The following is a 23,982-nucleotide window of genomic DNA, read 5'->3' as shown; positions in this document are numbered from 1 at the left end:
CTATATCGACATAACCTGAATGGCCGCTCAGCAAGGAAGAAGCCACTGCTCCAAAACCGCCATAAAAAAGCCAGACTACAGTCTGCAACTGCACATGGGGACAAAGATCGTACTTTTTGGAGAAATGTCCTCAGGTCTGATGAAACAAAAATAGAACTGTTTGGCCATAATGACCATCATTATGTTTGGAATAAAAAGGGGGAGGCTTGCAAGCTGAAGAACACCATCCCAACCGTGAAGCACGGGGGTGGCAGCATCATGTTGTGGGGGTGCTTTGCTGCAGGAGGGACTGGTGCACTTCACAAAATAGATGGCTTCATGAGGGAGGAAAATTATGTGGATATATTGAAGCAACATCTCAAGATATCAGTCAGGAAGTTAAAGCTTGGTCGCAAAAGGGTCTTCCAAATGGACAATGACCTCAAGCATACTTCCAAAGTTGTGGCAAAATGGCTTAAAGACAAGAAAGTCAAGGTATTGGAGTGACCATCACAAAGCCCTGACCTCAATCCCACAGAAAATGTGTGGGCAGAACTGAAAAAGCGTGTGCGAGCAAGGAGGCCTACAAACCTGACTCAGTTACACCAGCTCTGTCAGGAGGAATGGGCCAAAATTCACCCAACTTATTGTGGGAAGCTTGTGGAAGGCTACCCGAAACATTTGACCCAAGTTAAACAATTTAAAGGCAATGCTACCAAATACTAATTGAGTGTATGTTTTTATTTTTTATTTTTATTTTACCTTAATTGTACAGGTTTACTCATTGAGATAACATCTCTTTTCCAAGAGAGACCTGGTCCAATAGCAGCAGGGGGAACAACGTTTCAGACAAAACAACTTACATACACTAACACAACATTAAACAAAACTATAAACACACATACAGAACTTCAAAAACATTTTACGTTAAAAACACGAAAGACTTGACTTAAAACAGCTGTCCTAAAGACAATTACACTCTTCAATGATATATACATCGATCAAGTGTTTAAACTCATCCAACAAAACTAGATCATCAAATTTTTAAATGTTTAGGAGAGAATTCCAGGACCACGGAGCTAAGTAACTAAAACTATTTCTACCACGACCTGTTCTGATTTTTGGTACTGTTAGAAGCAAATGAGAACAGGACGGTAATTGATATTTATTTACTGACCTGACTAAAAAAGAACAGAGATAAAATGGCATTTTACCCAATATGGCCTTATAAATCAGTGTATACCCGTGTTTAAGCCTATGCAAGGACAATGACGACCAGCCAACAGCGCTGTAGAGATCACAATAATGTGTTCGACATTTTTGATTTGTAATGAGCCTGAGGGCTGCATGTTACACTGAATCAAGTGCTCTCAGGGTAGTGGCGGCGGCTGCATATATATAACATCACAAAAATCTAAAACCGCCAGTGATGTACATCGTACCAGCTCCTTCCTGGCCTCCAAAGAAAAACAAGCCTTATGCCTGTAATAAAAACCTATTCTCAGCTTGAGCTTCCTAATCAAGTCCTCTACATGCAGAGTGAAGCTCAGCTTATCATCAACCCACACACCCAAATATTTGTACACTTTAACTTGCTCTATAGTATGTCCATGCAATGTAGCAATGACATGATTAGTAACATGCCTGGCATTTGAAAATACCATGCATTTTGTTTTACCCAAATTTAGAACCAGCTTTAAATCATACAGATTCTGTTGTAAGCTAAAGATAAACTACTACCACTTGAATAAAGAACAGTATTATCTGCATAAAAATGAACATGTAAACTTCTGACCCACTGGGAATGTGATGAACGAAATAAAAGCTGAAATAAATAATTCTCTCTTATTATTGTGACATTTCACATTCTTAAAATAAAGTGGTGATCCTAACTGACCTAAGACAGGGAATTTTTACTAGGATTAAATGTTAGGAATTGTGAAATACTGAGTTTAAATGTATTTGGCTAAGGTGTATGTAAACTTCCGACTTCAATTGTATCTTACATTACTCATATCACATGTATATACTGTATTTTATACCATCTACTGCACCTTGCCTATGCCGCTCGGCTATCGCTCATCCATATTATTATATGAACATATTTTCATTTACCCATTTAGATTTGTGTGTATTAGGTAGTTATTGGGAAATTGTTAGATTACTTGTTAGATTTGTGTGTATTAGGTAGTTGTTGGGAATTGTTAGATTACTTGTTAGATATTACTGCACTGTTGGAACTAGAAGCACTAGCATTTCGCTACACTCACATTAACATTGCTAATCATGTGTATGCGACCAATAAAACTTGATTTGATTTTGATTTGATTTTGATACATGGAAAATGTGCCTTGCTTTTTTTATTCTGATTTTCTATTTCTTCAGCGTGCAACATCAAAGACGTTATCACCAGATACCAGCAGCTGCTGAACCTGAAGAAGAGGAGCTACAATATGACAGTGGCTTTCCGAAAGGCGGTTGTGTCCAGGAACAAACGCAGTGGCCGCCACCACTCCCATTGCTGAGCTCTTCATAGCAGATAGATAGGTGTTTCCTTTCTGTAAACTCACAGATCTGGCAACATTATGCACAGAAAAGACAGTGGGTCAAGTAAAGGTCACAGAGATGAAGAGAAAGAGGGAGTTACTTATCTTCCAACTAAGATAAGCGGGCAAACATGTTTTCCTTGTTTCAGGACAACAGTACCTATTTACTGGTACTAAAAAAAAATCATATATTTACAATTTTGTCAAATTATGGTATCGGGATACTACTGATGTTTTGGTATATCATGCAACACTACTGTACACATGCCCCCTGAAAAGTGTTGCGGAGGCACACACACTTCTCAAGAGCAAATTTACAGTAGTGTTGCACGATATACTAAAACTTTGTGTTGGTTGAATTAAACTACCTTGGTGCTGCAATGTCTCTCTCACACACACTCTCCTCGGGTAACTGCCCGAATTGCACTGGCAGCCTTATGTCATTAGGCCAAAAATGTTGATATACAATGTTGTGATTTTTGTTCATTAAAATATAGATTTTAACATTATGCCTCTGATGTGTTTCTTCATCACCAACAAATAAGACAAGTTTAAGCATAGTGATTGTTTGTTTGTTTCCCTCTTGATTTATTTCTCCAGGTGCTCCAGTGTCAAAAGGCCATTTCAGTCATCCCAACAACAGTTGGACATTTGAATGTGTTGAGTGATTATTGCATAGGAACTTAATTCAACAGTATTTCACTTTATTGCATAGTCCCAATGCATATCTGTTGAGTGATTATTGCATACGAACTTAATGACACAGTCTTTCACTTTATTTAGATTGTCCCAATGCAAATCTACAGAGGATTACTTGTCACGTCCTGACCAGTAAAAGAGGTTGTTTGTTATTGTAGTTTGGTCAGGGCGTGGCAGGGGGTGTTTGTTTTATGTGTTTCGGGGGTTTTGGTAGATGTTCTATGTTAGTATATTTCTATGTCCGTGTCTAGTTTTTCTATTTCTATGTTTAGGATTTTTGTTTGACCTTCAATTGGAGGCAGCTGTTTCTTGTTGCCTCTGATTGGAGGTCCTATTTAGGGTTAGGGTTAGGGTTTTTCAGCTTGTGTTTGTGGGTGGTTGTTTTCAGTCTAGTGTTTTGTACCTGACGGAACTGTTAAGCTGTCGTTTGGTTCTTGTTTTGTTTACGTGTTCAATAAAAGTTAAAAATGAGCACTCAACCCGCTGCGCCTTGGTCTACTCCCTTCGACGGCCGTTACATTACTGGAGTGTTAGTGAATGCACATCAGTTGATACATATTTGAATGTGAAGTATATAGTCTGTAGACCAACTAAAATCAACTTGTGTTTCACTTTATTTGGATAGTCCAAAAGCATATCTACAGATAGAACAATAGAATGAACTTGTTACTGATACACAGTTGAGATGCTGCTGATAATCTCCTGTTTGTTTGTTAATCATCTATAGTCCCGTGTGGCTCAGTTGGTAGAGCATGGTGTTTGCAACGCCAGGGTTGCAAACACACGGGGGACCAGTACGGGGAAAAACTTTTTTTTTAATGAAATGTATTCACTACAGTAAGTCGCTCTGGAGAAGAGCGTCTGCTAAATGACTAAAATGTAAAAAAAATTGCTGGGTCGTGGCATTGTAAAAGCGAGGGGATATACTGTTGAAATATGACTTACGGGCTACAGATATAGTGTTGAAATTCTGCTGATAGTTTACAGAGGGATTGTAGAGCATCTATAGATGGACTATAGACTACCTTGATGAAAATGTTGAGATATACTGTTGAGATGCTACTGAAAGTCTAAAGATATGTTGATGAAATACTGCTGATAGACTAACTGTAGATGAACTACAGACATGCAGTTGACATATTACTGATAGTCTGTAGAGCATCTACAGATGGACTATCCAAATAAAGTGTTACCTTGTGTTAACATCAATACATTTGATGTGAAACCTGCAATGAAATGAAATCCTACAGGAATGCATTGGATCCAGCAAAGAGGTACAGGTAACCCATTTTTGCTAAACGTCTTCACAATGAGTGCACCAAATTTGACATGAAGCTAGAAATATGGCCGCCAACCAGCTCCATTGGTTTTAATTGGATTGGTATGACATTGCTACAACTCTTCCAATAATGGTGGAATATGCCCAATGATAACTGAAATATGATTATAGTTATGCAGGTAACACAACCAACTTAGCCAGGTTTGTAAAATACATCTTTGTAAAATATTAGCAAAAATCTTCACAACTTTTGCCAAAAACACATCATAATTGTTTTTGGTCAGTATTTGTATCACTCATTTATATATTTTATTAAAAAAATGGATCGATAATATTCCTAAAGGGATATTCCTGGTAGCAATTATAATGATATACAATACTATGCCATGTTGTTAAATATAGAATCTACGTCTTGAATCCTGTCATATACACGCATTCCAACATAAAAGTATAACAAAACACCTGACAAGAGCATTAACTTACATAGCTGGTGAAGAGTATAAAAGCCTTAGGTTAGCAGCCTTTATCGATGGTGTCAAGTTACACTATGAAAAAATGGTATATTGTAGTGAAATATGCATTGGTTGTTAAAATTACATGATGCACACCAGTAGTCATCAGTGATGCATTCACTTGTGATGAATGCTGCAGGCATTGATGTCTTGAAATGCCTGCAAGGGAAAGGAAAAATGTATTCATGTTACCCCTCAAGCTATGGACTGGGGTCATTGTGACTCGAGAGGCATATTTCTTAATCATAGCCCAAAGGTGGTTTATTAAATTCTTCAAATTCTTCATGACTTTGTCAATCAACTTGTTCTGTGTTTCTGTATCAATATGGACTTAAAAAAAGTTCAAGTGGCAACGGCAGTGGTAGTAACGGCTGCAGTAGCGGCACTACAGTTATGGTAGTGGCAGCAGTAGTGGCGGCAGCAGTTGTGGTGGCAGCGGCTGCTGTTGTAGTGGCTGCTGCAGTTACAGTGTGGTGGCATGGGCTGTCGTAGTGACGGTTACAGTTGTGGTGGCGGCTGCTGTTGCTGTGGTGGCAGGGGCTGTCATAGTGGTGGCCGTAGTTTTGCTGGCAGCAACTGCAGTGGTGGTTGCAGCAACTGTTGTCTTAGTGGCGGCTGCAGTTGTGGTGGCGGCTGCAGTTGGGATGGCACCGACTGTCGTAGTGGCGGCTCCAATTGGGGTGGCAGCGGCTGTCATAGTTAGCGACTGCTGTTGTGGTGGCAGAGGTTGCTGTTGATGTAGCGGCTGAAGTTATGGTGGCTGTGGCTGTCATAGTGGCAACTGCTGTTGTGGTGGCAGAGGGTGCTGTTGTTGTAGCAGGGGCTGTCATAGTGGTGTCTGTAGTTTTGTTGGCAGCAACTGCAGTTGTGGTTGCAGCGGCTGTTATCTTAGTGGCAGCTGCAGTTATGGTGGCAAGGGCTGTCATAGCGGTAGCAGCTGTTGTCATAGTGGCAGCTGCAGTTCAGTTACCAGCTGCAGCTGTGGTGGCAGTAGCTTTCATAGTGGCAGCTGCAGTTATGGTGGCAAGGGTTGTCGAAGTGGCAATTGTCGTGGTAGCGGCTGAAGTTGTGTGGCAGGGCCTGTCGTAGTGGTGGTTGCAGTTGTGGTGGCAGCTGGAGTTGTAGTGGCAGCGGCTGCTGCAGTTACAGTGTGGTGGCATGGGCTGTCGTAGTAGCGGCTACAGTTGCGGTGGCGGCTGCTGTTGCTGTGGTGGCAGGGGCTGTCATATTGGCGGCTGTAGTTATGTTGGCAGCAACTGCAGATGTGGTTGCAGCAGCTGTTGTCTTAGTGGCAGCTGCAGTTATGGTGGCTGCTGTAGTTGTGGTTGCCTCAGTTGTGGTTGCAGCGGCTGCTGTAATACTGGCAGCTGCAGTTGGGATGGCACCGACTATCGTAGTGGTGAATCCAATTGTGGTGACATGGCCTGTCATAGTGGTGGCTGCAGTTGTGGTGGCAGCGGCTGTCATAGTTAGCGACTGTTGTTTTAGCGGCTGAAGGTGTAGTGGCAGGGGCTGTCGTAGTGGCGACTGCTGTTGTGCTGGTAGATGCTGCTGTTGTAGCGGTTGAAGTTGTGGTGGCAGGGGCTGCCGTAGTGGCAGTTGTGGTGTTTACATTTGTGGTAGTGAATGCAGTTCTGGTGACAGCAGATGTGGTGGCATCAGCTGCTGTCATAGCGGAAGCTGCAATTGGGATGGCAGCGGCTGTGAAGTGGTGGTTCCAGTTGTGGTGGCAGGGAATGTCATAGTTGCGTATGCAGTTGTGGTGGCAGGGGTTGTCGTAGTGGTGTCTGCATTTATGGTGGTAGTGACTGTTGTCGTAGTGGCAGCAGCAGTTGTGGTAGCTGTGGCTGATGTTATGGAAGTGGCTAAAGTTGTGGTGTCAGGGGTTGCCATAGTGGTGGCTGCACTTGTGATTGCAGTGGCTGCTGTTGTGGTAGCGGCTAAAGTTGTGGTAGCCTGGGTTGTCTTAGTGGTGTCTGCATTTGTGGTGGCAAGGGCTGTCGTCATGTGTCCTTAGTTACGGTGGCAGTGGCTGCAGTAGTGGTGGCAGTGGATGTTGTCATAGCGGCAGCTGCAGTTGTGGTGGCAGCTGCGGCGGCAGTTGCACTTGTGGCTGATGTTGTGGAAGCGGCTAAAGTTGTGGTGGCAGGGGTTGCCTTAGTGGTGTCTGCATTTGTGGTGGTAGAAGCTGTTGTCATAGTGGCAGATGCAGTTGTAGTGGCAGAGGCTGTCGTCATAGTGGCAGCTGCTGTTGTGATAGCAGCTGCACTTGTGATTGCAGTGGCTGCTGTTGTGGTAGTGGCTAAAGTTGTGGTGGCAGGGGTTGTCGTAGTGGGGCCCTTAGTTACGGTGGCAGGGGCAACAGTAGTGGTGTAAGCTGCACTTGTGGTTGCAGTGGCTGATGTTGTGGTAGCTTTTAAAGTTGTGGTGGCAGGGGTTGTATTTGTAGTGCCTGCAGTTGTGCTGGTAGCGGGTGTTGTCGTAGTGGCAACTAAATTTGTGGTGGCAGGGGTTGTCTTGGTGGTGTATTTAGTTGTGGCGGTAGCAGCTGTTGTTATAGTGGCAGCTGCAGGTGTAGTGGCAGAAGCTGTTATCATAGTTGCAGCTGCAGTTGATGTAGCAGCAGTGGTTGCAGTGGCTGCTGTTCTGGTAGTGGCAGCTGTTGTTGTGGTGGCCGTGACTGTCATAGTTGCAGCTGCAGTTGTGATTGCAGCTGCTGCTCTTGTGGGACCAGCTGGAGTTGTGGTGGCAGCTACAGTTGTGGTGGCGGCTCCTGTTGCTGTGGTGGCAGGGGCTGTCGTATATGTGGCTGCAGTTGTGGTGGCAGGGGCTGTCGTATATGTGGCTGCAGTTGTGGTGGCAGGGGCTGTCGTAGGGACGTCTGCAGTTACGGTGGCAGGGGCTGCAGTAGTGGTGGCAGCGACTGTGGTCGTGGTGGCAGCTGCAGTTGTGGTGGCAGCAGCTGTTGTGGTAGCAGTCGTAGTGGTGGCTGCACTTGTGGTAGCAGTCGTAGTGGTGGCAAATGCAGTTGTGGTTGCAGATGCTGCTCTTGTGGTACCAGCTGGAGTTGTGGTGGCAGTGGCTGCTGTTGTAGTGGCTGCTGTAGTTGTAGTGGCTGCTGTAGTTGTAGTGGCAGCTACAGTTGTGCTGGCGACTGCTGTTGCTATGGTGGCAGAGGCTGTCGTAGTGGGGTCTGCATTTGTGGTGGCAGTGGCTGCTGTTGTGGTAGTGGCTAACATTGTGGTGGCATGGGTTGTCTTAGTGGTGTCTCCAGTTGTAGTGGTAGAGGCTGTCGTAGTGGCGTCTACAGTTACGGTGGCAGGGGCAACAGTAATGGTGGCAGTGGCTGTTGTCGTAGTGGCAGCTGCAGTTGTGGTGGCAGTTGCACTTGTGGTTGCAGTGGCTGCTGTTCTGGTAGCGGCTAAAGTTGTGGTGGCAGGGGGTGTTGTCGTAGTGGCAGCTGTTGTTGTGTTGGCCGTGACTGTGGTAGTGGCAGCAGTAGTTGTGGTGGCGGCTACTGTTGCTATGATGGCAGGGGCTGTCATATATGTGGCTGCAGTTGAAGTGGCAGGGCCTGTCGTAGGGACGTCTGCAGTTACAGTGGCAGGGGCTGCAGTAGTGGTGGCAGCAGCTGTTGTCATGGTGGCAGCTGCAGTTGTGGTGGCAGTTGCAGTCGTGGTGGTGGCAGCTGCAGTCGTGGTGGCGGCAGCTGCAGTCGTGGTGGCGGCAGCTGCAGTCGTGGTGGCGGCAGCTGCAGTCGTGGTGGCGGCAGCTGCAGTCGTGGTGGCGGCCGCTGCAGTCGTGGTGGCGGCCGCTGCAGTCGTGGTGGCGGCTGCAGTTGTGGTAGCAGTCGTAGTGGTGGCAAATGCAGTTGTGGTTGCAGATTCTGCTCTTGTGGTACCAGCTGGAGTTGTGGTGGCAGCGGCTCCTGTTGTGGTGGCTGCTGTAGTTGTAGTGGCATCTACAATTGTGCTGGCAACTGCTGTTGCTATGGTGGCAGAGGTTGTCGTAGTGGAAGCTGCAGTTGTGGTAGGAGTCGTAGTGGTGTCTGCATTTGTGCTGGCAGGGTCTGTCGTTATTGCAGCTGCTGTGATGGTAGCAGCTGCACTTGTGGTTTCAGTGGCTACTGTGTTGGTAAAGGCTAAAGTTGTGGTGGCATGAGTTGTCTTAGTGGTGTCTCCAGTTGTGGTGGCAGGGCCTGTCATAGTGGCGTCTGCAGTTACAGTGGCAGGGGCTACAGTAGTGGTGGCAGCGGCTGTTGTCATGGTGGCAGCTGCAGTTGTGGTGGCAGTTGCAGTCGTGGTGGTGGCAGCTGCAGTCGTGGTGGTGGCAGCTGCAGTCGTGGTGGTGGCAGCTGCAGTCGTGGTGGTGGCAGCTGCAGTCGTGGTAGCAGTCGTAGTGGTGGAAAATGCAGTTGTGGTTGCAGATTCTGCTCTTGTGGTACCAGCTGGAGTTGTGGTGGCAGCGGCTCCTGTTGTGGTGGCTGCTGTAGTTGTAGTGGCATCTACAGTTGTGCTGGCGACTGCTGTTGCTATGGTGACAGAGGCTGTCGTAGTGGAAGCTGCAGTTGTGGTAGGAGTCGTAGTGGTGTCTGCATTTGTGCTGGCAGGGTCTGTCGTTATTGCAGCTGCTGTTGTGGTAGCAGCTGCACTTGTGGTTGCAGTGGCTGCTGTGTTGGTAAAGGCTAAAGTTATGGTGGCATGATTTGTCTTAGTGGTGTTTCCAGTTGTGGTGGCAGGGGCTGCAGTAGTGGTGGCAGCGGCTGTCGTCGTAGTGGCAGCTGCAGTTGTGCTGGCAGCGGCTGTCGTCTTAGTATCAGCTGCAGTTGTGGTGGCAGCTGCACTTATGGTTGCAGTGGCTGCTGTTGTGGTAGCGGATAAAGTTGTGGTGGCATGGGTTGTCTTTGTGGTGTCTCCAGTTGTGGTGGCAGGGGCTGTCATAGTGGTGTCTACAGTTACGGTGGCAGGGGCTGCAGTAGTGGTGGCAGTGGCTGCTGTCGAGGTGGCAGGGGTTGTCTTAGCAGTGTCTACAGTTGTGGTGGTAGCGGCTGTTGTCGTAGTGGCAGCTGCAGTTGTGGTTGAAGCTGCTGCTCTTGTAGTACCAGCTGGAGTTGTGGTGACAATTGCTACTGTTGTAGTGGCTGCTGTAGTTGAAGTGGCGGCTACAGTTGTGGTGGTGGCGGCTGCTGTTGCTGTGGTTGCAGGGGCTGTTGTATATATGGCTGCAGTTGTGGTGGCAGGGGCTGTCGTAGGGACGTCTGCAGTTACGGTGGCAGGGGCTGCAGTAGTGGTAGCAGTGGCTGCTGTCGAGGTGGCAGGGGTTGTCTTATTGGTGTCTGAAGTTGTGGTGGTAGCGGCTGTTATCATAGTGGCAGCTGCAGTTGATGTAGCAGCTGCACTTGTGGTTGCAATGGCTGCTGTTCTTGTAGCGGCTAAAGAGTTGGTGGCATGGGCTGTCTTAGTGGTGTCTCCAGTTGTGGTGGCAGGGGCTGTCGTAGTGGCGTCCTTAGTTATGGTGGCAGGGGCTGCAGTAGTGGTGTCTGCTGCAGTTGTGGTGGTAGCGGCTGTTGTCATAGGGGCAGCTGTCGTAGCATATGCACTTGTATTTGCAGTGGCTGCTGTTGTGGTAGCGGCTAAAGTTGTGGTGGCAGGGGGTGTTGTCGAAGTGGCAGCTGTCGTAGTGGCGGCTGCAGTTGTGGTTGCAGCTCTTGTGGTACCAGCTGGAGTTGTGGTGGCAGTTGCTACTGTTGTAGTGGCTGCTGTAGTTGTAGTGGCGGCTACAGTTGTGCTGCCGACTGCTGTTGCTATGGTGGCAGAGGCTATTGTAGTGGAAGCTGCAGTTGTGGTAGTAGTTGTAGTGGTGTCTACAGTTGTGGTGGCAGGGGCTGTCGTCGTAGTGGCAGCTGCTGTTTTGTTAGCAGTCATAGTGGCAGCTGCTGTTGTTTTTGCAGATGCTGCTCTTGTGGTACCAGCTGAAGTTGTGGTGGCAGCGGCTGCTGTTGTGGTGGCAGCGGCTGTTGTTGTGGTGGCAGTCGTTGTGGTGGCTGCTGTTGTGGTGGCTGCTGTTGTGGTTGCAGATGCTGCTCTTGTGGTACCAGCTGGAGTTGTGGAGGCAGCGGCTGCTGTAGTCGTAGTGGCTGCTGTAGTCGTAGTAGCATCTAGAGTTGTGCTGGCGGCTACTGTTGCGGCAGAGACTGTCGTAGTGGAAGCTAAAGTTGTGGTAGTAGTCGTATTGGTGTCTGCAGTTGTGGTGGCAGGGTCTGTTGTAATTTCAGCTGCAGTTGTGGTGGCATGGACTGTCATAGTGGCGTCTGCATTTGTGGTGGCAGTGGCTGTCATAGTGGCGTCTACAGTTACGGAGGCAGTGGCTGCAGTAGTGGTGTCAGTGACTGTCGTCATAGTGGCAGCTGCAGTTGTGGTAGCAGCTGCACTTGTGGTTGCTGTGGCTGCTGTTGTGGTAGCGGCTAAAGTTGTGGTGGCATGGGATGTCTTAGTAGTGTCTCCAGTTGTGTTGGCAGAGGCTGTCGTAGTGGCGTCTACAGTTACGGTGGCAGGGGCTGCAGTAGTGGTGGCAGTGGCTGCTGTAGTGGTAGCAGCTGCTGCTCTTGTGGTACCAGCTGGTGTTGTGATGGCAGCTGGAGTTGTGGTGGCAGTTGCTACTGTTATAGTGGCTGCTGTAGTTGTAGTGGCAGCTACAGTTGTGCTGGCGACTGCTGTTGCTATGGTGGCAGAGGCTGTCGTAGTGGGGTCTGCATTTGTTGTGGCAGTGACTGCTGTTGTGGTAGCGGCTAAAATTGTGGTGGCATGGGTTGTCTTAGTGGTGTCTCCAGTTGTGGTGGCAGAGGCTGTCGAAGTGGCCTCTACATTTACGGTGGCAGGGGCTGCAGTAGTGATAGCAGTGGCTGCTGTCGTGATGGCAGGAGTTTTCTTAGTGGTGTCTGCAGTTGTGGTGGTAGAGGCTGTTGTTGTAGTGGCAGCTGCAGTTGTGGTTACAGCTGCTGCTCTTGTGGTACCAGCTGGAGTTGTGTTTGCAGTTGCTACTGTTGTAGTGGCTGCTGTAGTTGAAGTGGCGGCTGCAGTTGTGGTGGCGGCTGCTGTTGCTGTGGTGGCAGGGGCTGTCGTATATGTGGCTGCAGTTGTGGTGACAGGGGCTGTCGTATATGTGGCTGCAGTCGTGGTGGCAGGTGCTGTCGTAGGGACGTCTGCAATTACGGTGGCAGGGGCTGCAGTAGTGGTGGCAGCGGCTGTTGTCGTGGTGGCGGCTGCAGTTGTGGTGGAAGCGGCTGTTGTGATAGCAGTCGTAATGGCGGCTGCATTAGTGGTAGCAGTCGTTGTGGTGGCAAATGCAGTTGTGGTTGCAGATGCTGCTCTTGTGGTACCAGCTGGAGTTGTGCTGGCAGCGGCTGCACTTGTGGTGGCCGCTGTAGGTGTAGTGGCATCTACAGTTGTGCTGGCGACTGCTGTTGCTATGGTGGCAGAGGCTGTCGTAGTGGAAGCTGCAGTTGTGGTAGGAGTCGTGGTGGTGTCTGTAGTTGTGCTGGCAGTGGCTGTCGTCTTAATATCAGCTGCAGTTGTGGTGGCAGTGGCTGCTGTTGTGGTAGCGGATAAAGTTGTGGTGGCATGGGTTGTCTTTGTTGTGTCTCCAGTTGTGGTGGCAGGGGCTGTCATAGTGGTGTCTACAGTTACAGTGGCAGGGGCTGCAGTAGTGGTGGCAGTGGCTGCTGTTGTGGTGGCAGGGGTTGTCTTAGCAGTGTCTGCAGTTGTGGTGGTAGCGGCTGTTGTCGTAGTGGCAGCTGCAGTTGTGGTTGAAGCTGCTGCTCTTGTGGTACCAGCTGGAGTTGTGGTGGCAGTTGCTACTGTTGTAGTGGCTGCTGTAGTTGAAGTGGCGGCTACAGTTGTGGTGGTGGCGGCTGCTGTTGCTGTGGTTGCAGGGGCTGTTGTATATATGGCTGCAGTTGTGGTGGCAGGGGCTGTCGTAGGGACGTCTGCAGTTACGGTGGCAGGGGCTGCAGTAGTGGTAGCAGTGGCTGCTGTCGAGGTGGCAGGGGTTGTCTTATTGGTGTCTGAAGTTGTGGTGGTAGCGGCTGTTATCATAGTGGCAGCTGCAGTTGATGTAGCAGCTGCACTTGTGGTTGCAATGGCTGCTGTTCTTGTAGCGGCTAAAGAGTTGGTGGCATGGGCTGTCTTAGTGGTGTCTCCAGTTGTGGTGGCAGGGGCTGTCGTAGTGGCGTCCTTAGTTATGGTGGCAGGGGCTGCAGTAGTGGTGTCAGCTGCAGTTGTGGTGGTAGCGGCTGTTATCATAGGGGCAGCTGTCGTAGCATATGCACTTGTATTTGCAGTGGCTGCTGTTGTGGTAGCGGCTAAAGTTGTGGTGGCAGGGGGTGTTGTCGAAGTGGCAGCTGTCGTAGTGGCGGCTGCAGTTGTGGTTGCAGCTCTTGTGGTACCAGCTGGAGTTGTGGTGGCAGTTGCTACTGTTGTAGTGGCTGCTGTAGTTGTAGTGGCGGCTACAGTTGTGCTGCCGACTGCTGTTGCTATGGTGGCAGAGGCTATTGTAGTGGAAGCTGCAGTTGTGGTAGTAGTTGTAGTGGTGTCTACAGTTGTGGTGGCAGGGGCTGTCGTCGTAGTGGCAGCTGCTGTTTTGTTAGCAGTCATAGTGGCAGCTGCTGTTGTTTTTGCAGATGCTGCTCTTGTGGTACCAGCTGAAGTTGTGGTGGCAGCGGCTGCTGTTGTGGTGGCAGCGGCTGTTGTTGTGGTGGCAGTCGTTGTGGTGGCTGCTGTTGTGGTGGCTGCTGTTGTGGTTGCAGATGCTGCTCTTGTGGTACCAGCTGGAGTTGTGGAGGCAGCGGCTGCTGTAGTCGTAGTGGCTGCTGTAGTCGTAGTAGCATCTAGAGTTGTGCTGGCGGCTACTGTTGCGGCAGAGACTGTCGTAGTGGAAGCTAAAGTTGTGGTAGTAGTCGTATTGGTGTCTGCAGTTGTGGTGGCAGGGTCTGTTGTAATTTCAGCTGCAGTTGTGGTGGCATGGACTGTCATAGTGGCGTCTGCATTTGTGGTGGCAGTGGCTGTCATAGTGGCGTCTACAGTTACGGAGGCAGTGGCTGCAGTAGTGGTGTCAGTGACTGTCGTCATAGTGGCAGCTGCAGTTGTGGTAGCAGCTGCACTTGTGGTTGCTGTGGCTGCTGTTGTGGTAGCGGCTAAAGTTGTGGTGGCATGGGATGTCTTAGTAGTGTCTCCAGTTGTGTTGGCAGAGGCTGTTGTAGTGGCGTCTACAGTTACGGTGGCAGGGGCTGCAGTAGTGGTGGCAGTGGCTGCTGTAGTGGTAGCAGCTGCTGCTCTTGTGGTACCAGCTGGTGTTGTGATGGCAGCTGGAGTTGTGGTGGCAGTTGCTACTGTTATAGTGGCTGCTGTAGTTGTAGTGGCAGCTACAGTTGTGCTGGCGACTGCTGTTGCTATGGTGGCAGAGGCTGTCGTAGTGGGGTCTGCATTTGTTGTGGCAGTGACTGCTGTTGTGGTAGCGGCTAAAATTGTGGTGGCATGGGTTGTCTTAGTGGTGTCTCCAGTTGTGGTGGCAGAGGCTGTCGAAGTGGCCTCTACATTTACGGTGGCAGGGGCTGCAGTAGTGATAGCAGTGGCTGCTGTCGTGATGGCAGGAGTTTTCTTAGTGGTGTCTGCAGTTGTGGTGGTAGAGGCTGTTGTTGTAGTGGCAGCTGCAGTTGTGGTTACAGCTGCTGCTCTTGTGGTACCAGCTGGAGTTGTGTTTGCAGTTGCTACTGTTGTAGTGGCTGCTGTAGTTGAAGTGGCGGCTGCAGTTGTGGTGGCGGCTGCTGTTGCTGTGGTGGCAGGGGCTGTCGTATATGTGGCTGCAGTTGTGGTGACAGGGGCTGTCGTATATGTGGCTGCAGTCGTGGTGGCAGGTGCTGTCGTAGGGACGTCTGCAATTACGGTGGCAGGGGCTGCAGTAGTGGTGGCAGCGGCTGTTGTCGTGGTGGCGGCTGCAGTTGTGGTGGAAGCGGCTGTTGTGATAGCAGTCGTAATGGCGGCTGCATTAGTGGTAGCAGTCGTTGTGGTGGCAAATGCAGTTGTGGTTGCAGATGCTGCTCTTGTGGTACCAGCTGGAGTTGTGCTGGCAGCGGCTGCACTTGTGGTGGCCGCTGTAGGTGTAGTGGCATCTACAGTTGTGCTGGCGACTGCTGTTGCTATGGTGGCAGAGGCTGTCGTAGTGGAAGCTGCAGTTGTGGTAGGAGTCGTGGTGGTGTCTGTAGTTGTGCTGGCAGTGGCTGTCGTCTTAATATCAGCTGCAGTTGTGGTGGCAGTGGCTGCTGTTGTGGTAGCGGATAAAGTTGTGGTGGCATGGGTTGTCTTTGTTGTGTCTCCAGTTGTGGTGGCAGGGGCTGTCATAGTGGTGTCTACAGTTACAGTGGCAGGGGCTGCAGTAGTGGTGGCAGTGGCTGCTGTTGTGGTGGCAGGGGTTGTCTTAGCAGTGTCTGCAGTTGTGGTGGTAGCGGCTGTTGTCGTAGTGGCAGCTGCAGTTGTGGTTGAAGCTGCTGCTCTTGTGGTACCAGCTGGAGTTGTGGTGGCAGTTGCTACTGTTGTAGTGGCTGCTGTAGTTGAAGTGGCGGCTACAGTTGTGGTGGTGGCGGCTGCTGTTGCTGTGGTTGCAGGGGCTGTTGTATATATGGCTGCAGTTGTGGTGGCAGGGGCTGTCGTAGGGACGTCTGCAGTTACGGTGGCAGGGGCTGCAGTAGTGGTAGCAGTGGCTGCTGTCGAGGTGGCAGGGGTTGTCTTATTGGTGTCTGAAGTTGTGGTGGTAGCGGCTGTTATCATAGTGGCAGCTGCAGTTGATGTAGCAGCTGCACTTGTGGTTGCAATGGCTGCTGTTCTTGTAGCGGCTAAAGAGTTGGTGGCATGGGCTGTCTTAGTGGTGTCTCCAGTTGTGGTGGCAGGGGCTGTCGTAGTGGCGTCCTTAGTTATGGTGGCAGGGGCTGCAGTAGTGGTGTCAGCTGCAGTTGTGGTGGTAGCGGCTGTTATCATAGGGGCAGCTGTCGTAGCATATGCACTTGTATTTGCAGTGGCTGCTGTTGTGGTAGCGGCTAAAGTTGTGGTGGCAGGGGGTGTTGTCGAAGTGGCAGCTGTCGTAGTGGCGGCTGCAGTTGTGGTTGCAGCTCTTGTGGTACCAGCTGGAGTTGTGGTGGCAGTTGCTACTGTTGTAGTGGCTGCTGTAGTTGTAGTGGCGGCTACAGTTGTGCTGCCGACTGCTGTTGCTATGGTGGCAGAGGCTATTGTAGTGGAAGCTGCAGTTGTGGTAGTAGTTGTAGTGGTGTCTACAGTTGTGGTGGCAGGGGCTGTCGTCGTAGTGGCAGCTGCTGTTTTGTTAGCAGTCATAGTGGCAGCTGCTGTTGTTTTTGCAGATGCTGCTCTTGTGGTACCAGCTGAAGTTGTGGTGGCAGCGGCTGCTGTTGTGGTGGCAGCGGCTGTTGTTGTGGTGGCAGTCGTTGTGGTGGCTGCTGTTGTGGTGGCTGCTGTTGTGGTTGCAGATGCTGCTCTTGTGGTACCAGCTGGAGTTGTGGAGGCAGCGGCTGCTGTAGTCGTAGTGGCTGCTGTAGTCGTAGTAGCATCTAGAGTTGTGCTGGCGGCTACTGTTGCGGCAGAGACTGTCGTAGTGGAAGCTAAAGTTGTGGTAGTAGTCGTATTGGTGTCTGCAGTTGTGGTGGCAGGGTCTGTTGTAATTTCAGCTGCAGTTGTGGTGGCATGGACTGTCATAGTGGCGTCTGCATTTGTGGTGGCAGTGGCTGTCATAGTGGCGTCTACAGTTACGGAGGCAGTGGCTGCAGTAGTGGTGTCAGTGACTGTCGTCATAGTGGCAGCTGCAGTTGTGGTAGCAGCTGCACTTGTGGTTGCTGTGGCTGCTGTTGTGGTAGCGGCTAAAGTTGTGGTGGCATGGGATGTCTTAGTAGTGTCTCCAGTTGTGTTGGCAGAGGCTGTCGTAGTGGCGTCTACAGTTACGGTGGCAGGGGCTGCAGTAGTGGTGGCAGTGGCTGCTGTAGTGGTAGCAGCTGCTGCTCTTGTGGTACCAGCTGGTGTTGTGATGGCAGCTGGAGTTGTGGTGGCAGTTGCTACTGTTATAGTGGCTGCTGTAGTTGTAGTGGCAGCTACAGTTGTGCTGGCGACTGCTGTTGCTATGGTGGCAGAGGCTGTCGTAGTGGGGTCTGCATTTGTTGTGGCAGTGACTGCTGTTGTGGTAGCGGCTAAAATTGTGGTGGCATGGGTTGTCTTAGTGGTGTCTCCAGTTGTGGTGGCAGAGGCTGTCGAAGTGGCCTCTACATTTACGGTGGCAGGGGCTGCAGTAGTGATAGCAGTGGCTGCTGTCGTGATGGCAGGAGTTTTCTTAGTGGTGTCTGCAGTTGTGGTGGTAGAGGCTGTTGTTGTAGTGGCAGCTGCAGTTGTGGTTACAGCTGCTGCTCTTGTGGTACCAGCTGGAGTTGTGTTTGCAGTTGCTACTGTTGTAGTGGCTGCTGTAGTTGAAGTGGCGGCTGCAGTTGTGGTGGCGGCTGCTGTTGCTGTGGTGGCAGGGGCTGTCGTATATGTGGCTGCAGTTGTGGTGACAGGGGCTGTCGTATATGTGGCTGCAGTCGTGGTGGCAGGTGCTGTCGTAGGGACGTCTGCAATTACGGTGGCAGGGGCTGCAGTAGTGGTGGCAGCGGCTGTTGTCGTGGTGGCGGCTGCAGTTGTGGTGGAAGCGGCTGTTGTGATAGCAGTCGTAATGGCGGCTGCATTAGTGGTAGCAGTCGTTGTGGTGGCAAATGCAGTTGTGGTTGCAGATGCTGCTCTTGTGGTACCAGCTGGAGTTGTGCTGGCAGCGGCTGCACTTGTGGTGGCCGCTGTAGGTGTAGTGGCATCTACAGTTGTGCTGGCGACTGCTGTTGCTATGGTGGCAGAGGCTGTCGTAGTGGAAGCTGCAGTTGTGGTAGGAGTCGTGGTGGTGTCTGTAGTTGTGCTGGCAGTGGCTGTCGTCTTAATATCAGCTGCAGTTGTGGTGGCAGTGGCTGCTGTTGTGGTAGCGGATAAAGTTGTGGTGGCATGGGTTGTCTTTGTTGTGTCTCCAGTTGTGGTGGCAGGGGCTGTCATAGTGGTGTCTACAGTTACAGTGGCAGGGGCTGCAGTAGTGGTGGCAGTGGCTGCTGTTGTGGTGGCAGGGGTTGTCTTAGCAGTGTCTGCAGTTGTGGTGGTAGCGGCTGTTGTCGTAGTGGCAGCTGCAGTTGTGGTTGAAGCTGCTGCTCTTGTGGTACCAGCTGGAGTTGTGGTGGCAGTTGCTACTGTTGTAGTGGCTGCTGTAGTTGAAGTGGCGGCTACAGTCGTGGTGGTGTCTGCTGCTGTTGCTGTTGTGGCAGGGGCTGTCGTATATGTGGCTGCAGTTGTGGTTGCAGTGGCTGCTGTGTTGGTAGCGGTTAAAGTTGTGGTGGCATGAGTTCTCTTAGTGGTGTCTCCAGCTGTGGTGGCAGGGCCTGTCGTAGTGGCGTCTACAGTTACGGTGGCAGGGACTGCAGTAGTGGTGGCAGCGGCTGTCGTCATAGTGGCAGCTACAGTTGTGGTAGCAGCTGCACTTGTGGCTGCTGTTGTGGTAGCGGATAAAGTTGTGGTGGCATGAGTTCTCTTAGTGGTGTCTCCAGTTGTGGTGGCAGGGCCTGTCGTAGTGGTGTCTACAGTTACGGTGGCAGGGGCTGCTGTAGTGGTAGCAGTGGCTGCTGTTGAGGTGGCAGGGGTTGTCTTAGTGGTGTCTACAGTTGTGGTGGTAGCGACTGTTATCATAGTGGCAGCTGCAGTTGATGTAGCAGCTACACTTGCTGTTGCAATGGCTGCTGTTCTGGCAGCGGCTAAAGTTTTGGTGGCATGGGCTGTCTTAGTGGTGTCTCCAGTTGTGGTGGCAGGGGCTGTCGTAGTGGCGTCCTTAGTTATGGTGGCAGACTCTGCAGTTGTGGTGTCAGCTGCAGTTGTGGTGTCAGCTACAGTTGTGGTGGCAGCGGCTGTCATCATAGTGGCAGCTGCAGTTGTGGTGGCAGCTGCACTTGTGGTTGCAATGGCTGCTGTTCTGGTAGCAGTTAAAGTTTTGGTGGCATGGGCTGTCTTAGTGGTGTCTCCAATTGTGGTGGCAGGGGCTGTCGTAGTGGCGTCCTTAGTTATGGTGGCAGGGGCTGCAGTTGTGGTGTCAGCTGCAGTTGTGGTGTCAGCTACAGTTGTGGTGGCAGTGGCTGTCGTCATAGTGGCAGCTGCAGCTGTGGTAGTAGCGGCTGTTGTCGTAGGGGCAGCTGCAGTTGTGGTTGCAGTTGTTACTGTTGTAGTGGCTGCTGTATTCATAGTGGTGGCTACAGTTATGGTGGCAGCTGCTGTTGCTGTGGTGGCAGGGACTGTCATAGTGGAACCTACAGTTGTGGTAATGTCTGCAGTTGTGTTGGCAGGGGCTATCCTATTAGTGGCTGCAGTTACGGTGGCAGGGGCTGTCGTAGTGGTGGCAATGGCTGTTGTCGTGGTGGCAAATGCAGTTGTGGTGTCAGCGGCTGTCGTCATAGTGGCAGCTGCACTTGTGGTTGCAATGGCTGCTGTTCTTGTAGCGGCTAAAGAGTTGGTGGCATGGGCTGTCTTAGTGGTGTCTCCAGTTGTGGTGGCAGGGGCTGTCGTAGTGGCGTCCTTAGTTATGCTGGCAGAGGCTGCAGTAGTGGTGTCAGCTGCAGTTGTGGTGTCAGCTGCAGTTGTGGTGGTAGTGGCTGTCGTCATAGTGGCAGCTGCAGCTGTGGTGGTAGCAGCTGTTGTCATAGGGGCAGCTGCAGCTGTGGTAGCATATGCACTTGTATTTGCAGTGGCAGCTGTTGTGGTAGCGGCTAAAGTTGTGGTGGCAGGGGGTGTTGTCAAAGTGGCAGCTGTCGTAGTGGCGGCTGCAGTTGTGGTTGCAGCTCTTGTGGTACCAGCTGGAGTTGTGGTGGCAGTTGCTACTGTTGTAGTGGCTGCTGTAGGTATAGTGGCGGCTACAGTTGTGCTGCCGACTGCTGTTGCTATGGTGGCAGAGGCTATTGTAGTGGAAGCTGCAGTTGTGGTAGTAGTTGTAGTGGTGTCTACAGTTGTGGTGGCAGGGGCTGTCGTCGTAGTGGCAGCTGCTGTTGTGTTAGCAGTCGTAGTGGCAGCTGCTGTTGTTGTTGCAGATGCTGCTCTTGTGGTACCAGCATAAGTTGTGGTGGCAGCGGCTGCTGTTGTGGTGGCAGCGGCTGCTGTTGTGGTGGCTGCTGTAGTCGTAGTGGCGGCTACAGTTGCGCTGGCGGCTGCTGTTGCTGTGGTGGCAGAGACTGTCGTAGTGGAAGCTAAAGTTGTGGTAGTAGTCGTATTGGTGTCTGCAGTTGTGGTGGCAGGGTCTGTTGTAATTTCAGCTGCAGTCGTAGTGGCGTCTACAGTTATGGTGGCAGGGGCTGCGGTAGTGGTGGCAGCGGCTGTTGTGGTGGCAGGTGTTGTCTCTGTGGTGTCTGCAGTTGTAGTGGCAGTGGCTGTTGTCGTAGTGGCAGCTGCAGTTGCGGCTGCCGTAGTGGCTGGAGTTGTTGTTGTTGTAGTGGCTGGAGTTGTTGATTCTTTACAAGGAATAAAAGCTCCAGTAGGAATGAATGGGAAGCCCCACAAGCAAAAAGCTCCTAGTGGGGTGGATGCTACAGATGTTGAAGGAACATTGGTGATGACTGGGGTCTGATCTATCATATAGGGTGCAGTGGGAATATTTGGGAATCCCCATAAATCCCCAAAAGGTTCTTCTACATTTCTTGACTTGAAAGGCTGAGGGAAACACGATACCAATGTGGTGGACAACTCTCCAGCAGAGTTCTGATAAACCAGTTGAAGCGAGAGACTGCCATACTGTGGAAGAAGAAATCATTTAAGGGCAACTGCAATCACCAGCACAAGTTCAATTGTATTTATTTTTACGTCTAAAATGTTCAACCGTTGCAACAAAGAATCATATGTGCATTTTAGTCCATTTTCAGACAATCTAATACTTACATTTCAGAGCATGATCATTTTTTTTAATCAGTTTCTATGCAATATTGATAAATGACGCCCCAGGACTTTCTTACCTCCACATTTGATTGGGAAAATTTGACAAACAAGGCATTGAGACTTTTCCACTGAGTTACACTGTATCCATCATGAACGTGCAACAACGCCTCTGGACCTGCAAAACAGCATATCAATCAATATCAGAGCCAACTTTTTTAAATAAAGAATTTAATATGACATTGTAGTTCAGCCTGGTAAGTTATAGTAAGGCACAGCCTTTAAAAAAACCTTCCAGTTTACATTTCAGTGTTCAAAGGTTTGAAAGTAGACGTAAGCAATATGGTGATGGCACCACCTAACCTTCCAATAGGTCAAGTGTTGCTGCTACCATGTTGCATCCACCTAAGCCAGCGATTCCCAAACTTGGTCCTCGGGACCCCAAGGCATGCACGTTTTGGTTTTTGCCATAACACTACACAGCTGATTCAAATGATCAAAGCTTGATGATTAGTTGATTATTTGAATCAGCTGTGTAGTGCTAGGGCCGAGTTTAGGAAACCTTGACCTAAGCAGTCTTTTCAGATCTGTGAGCACAAAGGAAGAGTTTACACAGGCAGTCTAATTCAGATTTTTTTGTTTTATTATTCTTTTGGCCAATCACATCAGGTCTTTTGCCAATAAAAATATCAGAGTGGGGCTGTCTGTGGTCAAAACAAAGTAATCAAAAATCCACACCATGACTTGCTTGTTATCTACTACATGACATAGCAATGCATTTTTTATCAATCCATTGCTCCAATATGTGAAACATGTCCTCAGATTAGTATAGACATCAAATAACTACATTAATAATCCGTTCTTACCAAGCACCTTCACATCTATCAGCATTCCAGCAGGTAGTTTAACAGTCATGTCTGTTTTCCCACAGGTGACTTGGGGCAGCCACAATGTTGGTGGAACAGAGGTAGGGGAGGTGGAGATGGGAGTCTGACAAGTTGCCGTGCCAGACACATTCCTCATGAGAAGGCGGTCAAAGTAATGGACTTTCACAGAGTGCTGATGGACGCCACCCTGGATCTACAGAGAGCATGATAATGAGTCCATATGGGAATTTTTTTTTTTTTAAATATATATACATTACCCTTCAACAGTTTGGGTTCACTTAAAAATGTCCATGTTTTTGAAAGAAAAGCACATTTTTTGTCCATTAAAAGAACATAAAATTGATCAGAAATACAGTGTACACATTGGTAATGTTGTAAATGACTATTGTAACTGGAAACAGCTGATTTATAATGGAATATCTACATAGGCGTACAGAGGCCCATTATCAGCAACCATCACTCCTGTGTTCCAATGGCACGTTGTGTTAGCTAATCCAAGTTTATAATTTTAAAAGGCTAATTGATCATTAGAAAACCCTTTTGCAATTATGTTAGCACAGCTGAAAACTGTTGTTCTGATTAAAGAAGCAATAAAACTGGCCTTTAGACTAGTTGAGTATCTGGAGCATCAGCATTTGTGGGTTCGATTACAGGCTCAAAATGGCCAGAAACAAAGACCTTTCTTCTAAACTCATCAGTCTATTCTTGTTCTGAGAAATGAAGGCTCTTCCATGTGAGAAATTGCATAAGAAACTGAAGATCTCATACAACGCTGTGTACTACTCCCTTCACAAAACAGCGCAAACTAGCTCTAACCAGAATAGAAAGAGGAGTGGGAGGCCCCGGTGCACAACTGAGCAAGAGGACAAGTACACAGTGTCTAGTTTGAGAAACAGATGGCTCACATCCTTAACTGGCAGCTTCACTAAATAGTACTCGCAAAACATAGGTCTCAACGTCAACAGTAAAGAGGCGACTCCGGGATGCTGACAGCCTCTGTCACCACAATTAAAGAATGTATTTGAGTATATTTTTACATGTATGTATCAATATATTTGCTAGATTTTAAAATGTATTTGGAAATGTGTTCTAAAATAAATTCCAACATGTATTTAAATGTATTTTTAAGCAATATATTTTTAGGTCAAATCAGTGATCATGGTTGATACGCATAAACAATTACTTCATAATACATCAGTGCATTATCACCTACAACATATTTGGCTAGACAGCAAATACACTTGATAGCGAGTTTTCTCAGTTTCACTGTTTGCGTAGTTACTGCTCTTAGTTTTTGTATGGCAGAGCGGGTAACTGAAGTCAAAACATGTTGGAACAAAGCCATAGTGCAGTAACTTAACTTACTGCTGTTGCCTTGATTTTACTTGGATTTTGTAGTTACTGCAAATTTCACACAACATTTTCTCTGAAACTAAACATAATTGAACCAGGACACGTTGTCACAAGATAAAACAGATATTAAAAAGCCTGATTTCAGTCTTTACTCAATTTTGTCTAAAGTGTAGTTACTGCATTTTGCCTTTGTAGGGCAGTATTGTGGGCCATTGCACGATGTATGTTTTTTGTTTAAATCGATAACTCAAATAAAATAATTATAAAAACATTATTTAATTAAGCTGAAGAGAGGCACTTACTACAATCATTTTTAATTTACCACTTGAGATAGGAAAATGTGTTGTATATGTTGTCTTCATGATGTTTTTTTTTCTCACCTTCACAATTCAAATTATATCACTGCCAAAGTTTTGGCTTGGTGGCCAAAATGTTTTCTCTCCATTGATACATTCAGAAGCCGAATTAGGAACCACTTTGGCCACCCTGTAGATTCCATTTTATAGCCATACATTTCTGTAATATTGTCAGGCATTACATGTATTTGAGCAAAGATGCAAATGCACAGTGCCTTCAGAAAGTATTCACATCTCTTGACTTTTTCCGAATTTTGTTGTGTTAAAGTTTTTGTCAACGATCTACACAAAATATTTGAATGTGAAAGTGGAAAAAAAAATTGAAGACTTGTACATTTTTGGGGGGAAA

The 23,982-nt window shown here is 49.0% G+C and overlaps 1 protein-coding gene across 1 annotated transcript; it reads right to left on the bottom strand.

Annotated features, from left to right (window-relative positions):
* Nucleotides 1–699: 699 nt before the first annotated feature.
* On the bottom strand, nucleotides 700–20,895 carry LOC145864353 (uncharacterized). Its single transcript, XM_082970072.1, has one exon. It carries the CDS (start codon nucleotides 20,741–20,743, stop codon nucleotides 7,019–7,021), a length of 13,725 nt encoding a protein of 4,574 aa, XP_082826198.1. The 5' UTR covers nucleotides 20,744–20,895; the 3' UTR covers nucleotides 700–7,018.
* Nucleotides 20,896–23,982: the final 3,087 nt, after the last annotated feature.

Source organism: Salmo salar, chromosome 27 (genome assembly GCF_965601325.2).
Source record: "Salmo salar chromosome 27, fSalSal1, whole genome shotgun sequence".
Taxonomy (NCBI): Eukaryota; Metazoa; Chordata; class Actinopteri; order Salmoniformes; family Salmonidae; genus Salmo; species Salmo salar.
Note: the sequence above shows the minus strand (reverse complement) of the source record. Positions and strands in the feature narration are given on the sequence as shown.

Bases quoted from the DNA above. Each gene is read 5' to 3' on its own strand.
- LOC145864353 (XM_082970072.1), bottom strand. From the start codon at position 20,743: ATGATAGATCAGACCCCAGTCATCACCAATGTTCCTTCAACATCTGTA.